This window comes from Cnephaeus nilssonii (genome assembly GCF_951640355.1).
Source record: "Cnephaeus nilssonii genome assembly, chromosome: 13".
Lineage (NCBI taxonomy): Eukaryota > Metazoa > Chordata > Mammalia > Chiroptera > Vespertilionidae > Cnephaeus > Cnephaeus nilssonii.
In genome coordinates, this window is record NC_137084.1 from 19,166,006 (window position 1) to 19,177,073 (window position 11,068).

Consider the following 11,068-nt stretch of genomic DNA (forward strand, 5'->3'; position numbering starts at 1 on the left):
GCAAGTAGGAAGGAGGTGCTCACCTCCTGATTGCTTGTCTAGACCAGGGACTTCATATGCATCCCATCCCAGAATCCTCACATTCTCCTCATTCCCATGAGAATGTATGATGACCCTAACTTCTCAGGTGTGAAAAATGAGATTCAGAGAAAGAAAGTCCCTTGCAAGTGTGTACAGAAAGTGGGGGATCTGGGATTTCTAGTGCCTCTAGCTCCCACCTCTTCTCTCTCTCTCTCTCTCTCTCTCTCTCTCTCTCTCTCTCACTCTCTCTCTTTCTCTCTCTCTCTCTCTCTCTCTCTCTCTCTCTCTCTCTCTCTCTCTCTCCCCTCCCTCCCTTCTCCCCTGCTTCCCTCTGTTTCTGGTTCTCACTCTAGTTCTCCCTCTTCCCCTTTTTACATCTTTAATGTGTGAAAAACTTATGCTCTTTCTTCTATGCTGTAGATGTAGATCAAAGTTCTCAGTCTTTGCACTGTTACTATTTGGAGTAAAGTAATTCTTTGTTGTGTGTTGGGGAGGGGGGACTACAGAAGTTTAGCAGCATCCCACGTCTCTACTCACTAGATGTCAGGGGTACCTCCCCCATCAATCTGATTGTCCCCCAAGATTATCAAAAACATCTCCACCTATTTCCAAATGTCCTCTGGGGAGCAAAGTTGCGTCCATTGAGAAACACTGATCTAGAAAATGCCATTTAGTCCAACTTCAAGGCATATCTTCAGGCCAAGAGGGGACAGCTGCCATGAAAAGCTTCATGTAGAATCTTTCAGACACCCTGGGGGCCACCCTCCCCACCCCCATCCTCATCTCCCACCAGCCCTGTGTCACCACCCAGGGTCAGGACTAGGGGGCAGTGAGTGAGGCACTCATCTCAGGGGCAAAGTTTAAGGGGGCACTAAAGAATTCAGTAGTCAAGATAAATAATGCTTTTATGCAATCGTTCCAGGAAATAAAAATAAATGCAAAAATATCTATGATGAGTAAAATATAAAAACTTTAATGAACCCAGCTCCAGCCTCATTCACTGCAGTCCAATGAGAGGCCAAAGAGTGCCGAGCCCTGGCGCTGCTGGATATCCCTGCCGGGAGCTAGTGCCCTTGGCAGGGAGGGTGACCCACGCTGTGACATTCCTCTGGGCAGTCATATTTCTTCCTCTGACCCCAGCCCAGCCCTCCAGTCCTCAGGGCACCAGGGACAGGTAGCCCACGGGGTGAAGAGGCCTTCCCTGCCTCTGATGTCCCAGGCGACCTACAAGTGGAGAAATCTCTGAGAGGTCACTTCCGGGCCTAATTGCAGGGTAAGGAGGTAATTTGCTGTTATTTCTCTGACCCAACAGACCAGATCCTCAGCTTATCTACTGACATGGGGTGGTGGTGGTGGTGTGATTGGCCAAATCTGGGGCCCCAAAACCTGGTCTTGGATTTAAAGTTTGAGCCCACCCTAGTTGGGGAGAGGGAAGTGCTAACCCTTCCCCAGCATTCTCCCTCCTTCAGTGGTCCAGGCCAGAGGCATCATAACATTGGCTGGTTGGGATGCTCAGCTGCTCTCATGAGCCAGACTCATGATGAGCTTTACACACACTTTCCCTTGAACAGCCCGGTGTTACAGAGGTGGAAACAGCACCTCAGAGAGCTTGAACAAGTTGCCCAAGATCACACAGCAAGTCAGAGACAGGCCTATGGGCAGGTCTTCCAGCTCCTTGTCCCCCATGGTTGCCTGCCCTCTGCCTCCTCTCACTCACCTCCCTTCTCTACATCCTGCCCCTCCCCCTGTCTTCTTAGAACTCAAACCCCAGGCAAAGACATTCCAATGGCTTCAGTGACCAGAGTAATGTTGGATTTAAAACAGGAAATAACATTTTTGAAGGCCCACCACAGACCAAACACTTTGCTACATGAAGGCTGTGACATCTATTACCCCACCTAATCTTTACAATCACCCTACAAAATAGGTATTGCCGTCTCTAATCTACACACCTACTACAGAAGCTCGGAGAGGTTCGATGACCTGCCCAACCTCATACAACTGGAAAGGAGTGACACGGCTGACTCCTAGGTCCTTGCTTCTTTGATTCCCCCAGACAGTCTGCATTACTCCCCATCAGTCCATCCAATGCTGCCAACGTTTTCAGCATCCGTGAAACTCTGACTGTCTGGCTTATGTTTGCATTTATGTTCCAAGGGGTTTCAAACTCTGTCTTTTGTCTCAAAGGTCAGCCCAGTCCCACATTAGGCATTGGGTGTGTCCTAAGTGTAGTGTGATGCAAATGATTGGCAAGTCCCAGAGTGTCACTTTTCTCATCTGGGAGCTGAGGCTATGACAGAATCTGCCTCTAATGAGATCAGCTCCAATAAGGCTCTCTGTTCAGGGCTTGGACCTGGGGCTGTCAGGAAGTCAGGACTGGAACTGGTACCTGTGTCCACAGATAAGCACTGTCTGGATTGCGCTCCGGCTCTGTGCTGGCTCGGTGGACAGAACGCCAGGAGTTCCACCCTAAAGACGAAGCTTAGCTAGCACCTTGTTGGAATGGGAAAGCCTATATTTTGGGAAGTAAAACCAGTCCTTTTATTTTATTACTTTTACTTTTTTATTTTTCATCCTCATCCAAGGATAACTTTCCAGGGAGTTTTAGAGAGAGTGGAAGTGAGAGGGAAAGACAGAGAGAAATATTGATGTAAGAGAAACACATCAATTGGTTGCCTCATTGCACGTGGCCCAGGTCCTGGGACTCAGGAGGAGCCTGCAACCTAGGTACTTGCCCTTGACCAGAATGGAACCCAGAACACTTCAGTCCGCAGGCCAAAGCTCTATCCACTGAGCCAAACCAGCTAGGGCTGGTAGTCCTCTTGATAGACCCCTTCCAAAGAAAGGTGACCTCCCCTGAAGCAATGCATTCTTTGGTAGAACCTTCCTTCTGCTCCCTTCTGCCTATAAACGCCTTCCATTTTTACAGCTTCTCAGAGCTTCTTTCTATTTGCTGGATGGGATGCTGCCTGATTCATGAATCGATGAATAAAGCCAATTTCATCTTTAAATGTACTCAGTTAAATTTTGAACCGTCCTCCAGTGCTTGAATGAGTGATATCACCCTCATTTTGAAAGCCGCCCCACTCCCACCCCACCCCGCACCCTATACTGAATCCAAACAAAGCAGGAGGGCCAGTTCCCCACTCCCCAGCCCTCACCCAATGAGAACTTCCCCCAGTGCAAGTGGGTGGGGGAAGGGGTGGAATCCCCCAGCCTGGTCTGAGAAGGGTCTTGGGAGAGCTACCCAGCCCTGGCTCTGCCCCTAGGTGGCGCTGCAGCCCAACCCCTCTACACCCCACCCCCATTCCCACACCCCTGTGGGCTGCTAGCCATCCTTTACTTTCCTCAAAGCCCCACCCTGCAGGAGTGAGGGCTTCCAGGATTTCCAACCCCAGTGAGTCCTCCAATGAGCAATGAAGAATCAAGAGTCAGGAAATGCAGTGGGAAACATGGCTTTATGACCAGGAGAGGCGGGGAGTCCAGCCCAGTGCCCAGGGTGGGCCAGGGGCGGCCAGGAGGGGTGTAGGGAGGGGACTCCAGGCAGGATCTCTTCAGCGCCACTGGCTTAGTAGGAGCAGATGAAGGGCAGATGTGTTGCACAACTTGATTGTTGCCAGTAACCCCCTAGCAATAGAGAACACGGTGAGGTCAGCTGCCAGCAGAGTGTGGCCTGTGCCCCCCTTGCCCTCCAATTATCATTATATGTTTGCCACACACCCCTCCCCCCGAGCTTGTGTTTGTTAAGTTTTCACCCCAGGAAAACAGGGTGCTGAGTGCTTTCTGTGGGCTCCTCACAATGACTCCCAGAGGGACGTGCTGGCGTCATCCCCACTGCACAGATGAGGAACCTGAGGCTCAGCGGGGAAATCACTTGCCTGTATGCCAGTGGGCAGGTGGCAGAGCTGGGATGGGAATTGTGGCAGCCTTCCTCCAGCGTGTGTGGCCTTAGCCATAGTCCTGAGTCCCTCACGTCTGGCATTCAGCCATTCCTAATTCGAACATCTCTCTCTTGTCCCTCACCCACACCTTTCATTCTCCTCAGCTAGTCTCATTTGTCACCTCAGTAGCAGAGGAAGGAAAGGAGCTCCCAGGCCCCCAGCTGAGCTTCCTCTGTGAGGATGGAGAGCCCCCATGCAGCCCTCACACAGGGCACCTCCTCTCCCTACTTCACAGCCCTCCTCAGACTGGACGTTGGTTCTCCAGTTGTGGGGAGGCTGTGAGCTTGAGGAGGTGTGCTCAGGCAGCTCAAAGGGACAGTGTGTAAGAGTCCACCTTGCCACCCCTTCCCTTTGCCCTGGTGCCCAGTCCCCCTCACCTCTCCATAGGGACACACAGTGGCCATGCCCATGATGATGTGCCCAGTAATTAAAATTTACACTGCTCCCATCAATCCAGTGAAACCCGGAGCACTAGAACGAGAGAGGGGTTAGGCTGGGTCAGAGGCTGATGTCCAGGAACACGGACAGATCTAGACATTCCAGAAAATGCCCACTGAGTGTCCCTTTCTGGGCACTGCCCACCCAGCTAGGAGCCAGATATCCAGGAGACCCACCCCTCTGGGTTCCCAGGTGATCACAATGGAAGAGTAGTGGTGCCTCCCCCACCTCACACAGCCGGGCTTCTCAAACTTTCTGTGAATACAAGTCTCTTGAGGATCTTTTTTAAATGCAGATGCTGATTCAGGAGTCTCAGATGGGGCACAAGACTGTGCATCTCTAACAAGCTACCAGGTGATGCTAATACTGCTTGGTTACATATGAGTAGTATATATAATAACACTATTCACCCACTATCCCAGAACCACTCTGATAGAAGGACCCCATTTTAGACATGAGCAAGCCATTCAGCTTGTAAGTGACCAAACTGGGAAAGTAAAGGATCTCCTGACTCCAGTGGTGTGCTGGTAACTATTTATCAACCAGCTCTAGGGGAAGCTGAGAAGACAGAGCGAGGGAGGAACCCTGATTTGTAACAATAGCCTATTTCCTTGGGGTAAATACACCTGCCATGGCAGATTTCATACCACAGGCATGAAGTCACTGAACATGGACTTGGGAAGAGAGCTGCACAATCACCAGTTCTCCTTAGCCAGCACCAACCAGCTCCCCCACTGCCTCCCACATGAAGGTCACTTGGCTGCTGGAAGAAGCCTGATGCCAGAGAGAGCTTCCTGTACCTGGGAGCTGGCCCCTCACTTACCCAGCCCCCGATGGCACCTCCAATCCAGACCTGAAGTAGCCTGGCCAAGGCCTGGATTTGATAGTTGATGCTGAGGTTATGGACAGAGACGAGGTTTCCTCTGTAGCACCTCCTGCAGGTGTCCTGCAGAAAGAAGAGGTGGAATAGAGAATTCACTGGGTTTTTCCCCTCAAGTTTCTGAGTCTTCAGGGGAGAGTTCTCCATCCCTGGTCAGGTCAGAAATCAGGGATATCCTTGCTGCTTCAATCCTACCTCTTGCTCTGTCACTGGGAACTTCTTGCAGGAAATAATAATACTGAGAATAATCTTAGCCACCATTTACTGTGCATTTACAATGACACGAGGACTGTTTCAAATGCTTTCCATGTATTATCTCATTTAATCCTCACCACAACATAAGAGGTTGGTACTATACACTGAGTGGCCAGATTATTATGATCTCTGAACGCATAATAATCTGGCCACTCAGTGTACATCCTATATAATAAAAGGCTAACATGCAAATTTTCCCCTCGACCAAGAGTTCGACCAGCAGGCAGGCCAGTCAACTGCCCATGTCTCCTTCCCCTGGCCAGGCTGGCCGGACCCCACCCATGCACGAATTCATGCACTGGGCCTCTAATATACACTGAGTGGCCAGATTATTATGATCTCTGAATGCATAATAATCTGGCCACTCAGTGTACTTCTCTTGAGTACCTCATTTATTTGATATCAAAGATACTATAAACCATGCACTTGATTAGTTTTCCCCTTTGCACTGGCTGATAGAAAGCTCAGGGCAAAGAGGTGGTTGATCTCCAGCAAAAGTCTAGAATAATTTTGGTACCCATTTGAGATACAAATACACTGAGTGGCCAGATTATTATGCATTCAGAGATCATAATAATCAGGCCACTCAGTATATATTTCCATTGTACAAGTGAGGATCCTGAAGCTCGAAAAGGTGAGGAGACTTGCCCAGGTAACATGCCAATGATGGATGGAGCCAGGGTTTAACACAAGTATACCTAATACCAAACCCTTTTGTCCAAATCAGTGATTCTCAAAGTAGTGTCTCCAGACCGACAATATCATCATCACCTGGCACTTGGTCCTAAATGCAAACGCTTAGGCCCCACCCCAGACTTGCTCACCCTGAAATCTATGCTTCAACAAGACCTGTAGGAGAGTCTGCTGCACACTAGGGTTTGAGAACCACTAGTCTAAATGAATAGGGAGCAGGAGGTGGAACCCACTCTCTTCTCCTGCCCCAGGACCTCCTTCCACAGTAGCCTCCCTGCCACTTACCTGAGCGTCTGCAAAAGTTAGGAGAGTCTGCACCAACACGTACTGGCAGGTCTTGCACCCAGGACTTCCGCTTATTTCCACTGTGTCCTCTGCCCTGGGGCACTGCAAGTTCTTGTCTAGGGCACCTGGGTGCGACTCCATGGCCTTCTTGTCGTCCTCAAAGGCATCTTGGTAGCTGGAAGCCTCCACCTGCTCTTTTTCAGACTGAATCGCCTCCTCAGTCAGGACTGACTCTCCCTTCTGCTCCCCTGAGCCTTCCAGATCCTGGCTCAGGTCTGCCTGTGACTCTTGGCTGTCCAGATAGGGGGCATTATTCCCTGGGAAGAAGAGGTAACCTGCCATCAGGTCAGGGGCTCCCTTCTTCTGGGACCACGGACAGCTCTGACCGCCCCACTCAAGCCTTCCTAGTTCTTCCTTCTGGAGCCTAGGCCAGAAGGATTTCCTCCCTGTTGGGTGAGGTGAGAACTCAGACAAAGGGGTGAGCACCTGGTGCTGGCTGACAGGTGTGACTTTTGGGAGTAGGAAGAAGCTGCTCTGAGAAGGTGGGTGGTTTTTGTTTGAGGAGGAGGCGTGACAGAATGTTCAGGTCACATTTCTGAGTCCATGAAAGATCTTACCTGAGGGGAGTTGGGGCCACTGAAGAAGGAAAAGCTGTGGCCTGGCCCAGAGAGAGCCAAAGAGGTTCCAGAAAGAGGAGAAGGGGTCAAGCTGGATGAGAAGGGAAGGGAGGACTTACTCAGATGAAAAGCAGCAACTGTCCCCAGCAGGAGGAGCAGCAGGAACAGCGGGAGTTTCATGGTCACTGGTTCTTGTGGCAGGAACACAGCTTCACTTCCCGCCCTGGGGCTGTCCTGTGTGTCTGCACGGCCTGTCACACAACAGAGATGCAATGTTAGTTTGAGTAGCTGATTAAAGGCAAACTAGAGAGCTTCCGTCTCCCCCAGAGAACACATGCTGACCTGGAGAAGCAGAAAAAGTCCCTTTTACCTGAAGGCTCCATCACTGGCCCCTGGGACGGCACTTAGCCCAGACCCTGCCCCTGCAGGAGCAGGTCTGCTCAGGGTCAGGGCCCATTTTACTACACTGAGGACGGAGTGGAAGGATAGTAGCCATCAGAGTCCTAAGGACGGGCCTCCTTGGTGTTTGCCATATAGGCTTCTGCTTCCTCTCAAGCCTTGGACCCCTCCTCCCTGGGCAGCTGGGGGAGCACTCACCTCTCAAGTGTCAGAGACCTCCACTCTTGGTGTCTTTGCTGGGTCCCAGAGGCAGTCCTTATATTGGGCTTTTGGGGAAGTAGGAAGAGGCCAGAACGATTGCCCCAGGCTGGGGTGCTGGGCAGGGGAGCTGATATTAAGGCATTTGCTCAATTCTCTTACCTGCTCCCTGCTGGGACTGCAGGGACCTGCCTCCTGGGGTCCACTGATACATATGGGTGTCCAAACACCCAGATGTGCTGGAGAAGACCCTAAATGTCTACTGCCCAGGTGTACTTACTATTAGCACCCCTAAAGTGTCCCAGTCCTAACCCCAGGAGCAGCCTTCTTCTGGTCAATATCCCAGCCAATAAGTGGAGCATCCTAGGATGCTGGGGGACCAGGAGGCAAGGAGGGAGGAGATGCCTACCTCCTGATTGCTTGTCTAGACCAGGGACTTCATATGCATCCCATCCCAGAATCCTCACATTCTCCTCATTCCCATGAGAATGTATGATGACCCTACTTCTCAAGTGTGAAAAATGAGATTCAGAGACAGAAAGTCCCTTGCAAGTGTGTGCAGAAAGTGGGGGATCTGGGATTTCTAGTGCCTCTAGCTCCCACCTCTTCTCTCTCTCTCTCTCTCTCTCTCTCTCTCTCTCTCTCTCTCTCTTTCTCTCTCTCTCTCTCTCTCTCTCTCTCCCCTCCCTCCCTTCTCCCCTGCTTCCCTCTGTTTCTGGTTCTCACTCTAGTTCTCCCTCTTCCCTTTTTTTCATCTTTAATGTGTGAAAAACTTATGCTCTTTCTTCTATGCTGTAGATGTAGATCAAGGTTCTCAACAATTGCACTGTTACTATTTGGAGTAAAGTAATTCTTTGTTGTGTGTTGGGGGAGGGGACTACAGAAGTTTAGCAGCATCCCTGGTCTCTACTCACTAGATGTCAGGGGTACCTCCCCCATCAATCTGATTGTCCCCCAAGATTATAAAAAACATCTCCACCTATTTCCAAATGTCCTCTGGGGAGAAAAGTTGCCTCAATTGAGAATCACTGATCTAGAAAACGCCATTTAGTCCAACTTCAAGGCATATTCTTCAGGCCAAGAGGGGACAGCTGCCATGAAAAGCTTCATGTAGAATCTTTCAGACACCCTGGGGGCCACCCTCCCCACCCCCATCCTCATCTCCCACCAGCCCTGTGTCACCACCAGGGTCAGGACTAGGGGGCAGTGAATGAGGCACTCATCTCAGGGGCAAAGTTTAAGGGGGCACTAAAGAATTCAGTAGTCAAGATAAATAATGCTTTCATGCAATCTTTCCAGGAAATAAAAATAAATGCAAAAATATCTCTGATGAGTAAAATATAAAAACTTTAATGAACCCAGCTCCAGCCACATTCACTGCAGTCCAAAGAGAAGCCAACGAGTGCCGAGCCCTGGCGCTGCTGGATATCCCTGCCGGGAGCTAGTGCCCTTGGCAGGGTGGGTGACCCACTCTGTGACATTCCTCTGGGCTGTCATATTTCTTCCTCAGACCCCAGCCCAGCCCTCCAGGCCTCAGGGCACCAGGGACAGGTAGCCCACGGGGTGAAGAGGCCTTCCCTGCCTCTGATGTCCCAGGAGACCTACAAATGGAGAAGTGTCTAAGAGGTCACTCCTGGGCCTGATTGCAGTGTAACAGTCTTGGCTGTTATCTCTCTGACCCAACAGACCAGATCCTCACTTTATCTAACAACATGGGGTGGTGGTAGTGGAGGGATTGACCAATTGTGGGGCCCAAGAACCTGGTCTTGGATTTAAAGTTTGAGTCCACCCTAGTTTGGGGGGGGGGCAGATGGAAGAGGTAGACCCCTCCCCAGCATTTTCCTCCCTCTGGGAGCTCAGGCCAGGAGCATCATATCATTGGCTGGTTGGGATGCTCAGCTGCCTCCAAAAGCCAGACTCATGATGAGCTTTACATACACTTTTCCTTGAACAGCCCTGTGTTACAGATGTGGAAACGGCACCTCAAAGAGTTTGAGCAAGTTCCCCAAGATCACACAGCAAGTCAGAGACAGGCCTAACGGCAGGTCTTCCAGCTCCTTGTCCCCCATGGCTGCCTTCCTCTGCCTCCTCTCACTCACCTCTTTTCTCCACAGCCTGCTCCCCACCCCGGTCTTGTTTGCACTCCAATGCCAAACAAAGACATTCCAATGGCTTCAGCGACCACAGTAATGTCTGATTTAAAACTGGAAATATCATTTTTGAAGGCCCACCACAGACCAAACACTTTGCTATGAAGACTCTGACATCCATTGTTCCACTTAATTTTTATAATCATCCTATGAAATAAGTATTGCCGTCTCTAGTCTACACACCTACTACAGAAGCTCAGAGAGGTTCAATAACCTGCCCAAGTTCATACAACTAGAAAGGAGTGGCATGTCTGACTCTTAGGTCCTGGCTTCTTTGATACCCCCAGACAGTCTGCATTACTCCCAGACAGTCCATCCAATGCTGCCAACGTTTTCAGCATCCGTGAAACTCTGACTGTCTGACTTATGTTTGCATTTATGTTCCAAGGGGTTTCACACTCTGCCTTTTGTCTCAAGGGTCAGCCCAGTCCCACATTAGGCATTGGGTGGGTCTTAAGTGTAGTGTGATGCAAATGATTGGCAAGTCCCAGAATGTCACTTTTCTCATCTGGGATCTGAGGCTATGACAGAATCTGTCTCTAATGAGATCAGCTCCAGTAAAGCTCTCAGGAGAGTGCCTGGCACCTGGGGCTGTCAGGGAACTAGGACTGGAACTGGGACCCGAATTCACAGATGAGCACTGGCTGGATTGTGCTCCTGCTCTGTGTTGGTGCCATGGATGGAACTCCAGGGGTTCCTTAGCTTCACAGAGCTTAGCTAGCACCTTGTTGGAAATGGGAAAGCCCATATTTTGGATGAAGGACAGTCCTCTTATTTCATTTTACTTTTCTTTTTTTAATCCTCACCTGAGGATATTTTTCCTTGATTTTTGGAAAGAGTGGAAGAGAGAGGGGGAAAGACAAGAGAAATATTGATGTGAGAGAAACACATCCTTTGGTTGACTCCCGCATGTGGCCTGAGCCCTGGTCAGGGCCGGGAGGAGCCTGCAACCAAGGTAGGTGCCTTAACTGGAATTGAACCCGGGACTCTTCAGTCCGCAGGCGTACACTGTATCCACTGAGCCAAACTGGCTAGGGCTAATTTTACAGTTTTAAAACTTTACTTGTGGACATATAATAGGCATCTGGTAAAGTAGATGAGCTGCTTGGGGAATTTTTACAGAATGAGTGCACCCACATAACCGTGCCCAGATCAAGGTACTGAGTGTTACCAGGAGCCCAGATGCCTCCT

General features: G+C 50.3%; 1 protein-coding gene across 1 annotated transcript; it reads right to left on the reverse strand.

The window, feature by feature from the left end:
- Nucleotides 1-3,589: 3,589 nt before the first annotated feature.
- On the reverse strand, nucleotides 3,590-7,374 carry LOC307109359 (proteoglycan 3-like; the record flags this gene model as incomplete). The annotated part of the gene is made up of 5 exons (XM_079788045.1): nucleotides 7,250-7,374; nucleotides 6,514-6,830; nucleotides 5,224-5,346; nucleotides 4,340-4,433; nucleotides 3,590-3,648 (listed from the first exon to the last, which is right to left on the reverse strand). Exons 1-5 carry the CDS (start codon nucleotides 7,308-7,310, stop codon nucleotides 3,590-3,592), a joined length of 654 nt encoding a protein of 217 aa, XP_079644171.1. The 5' UTR covers nucleotides 7,311-7,374.
- Nucleotides 7,375-11,068: the final 3,694 nt, after the last annotated feature.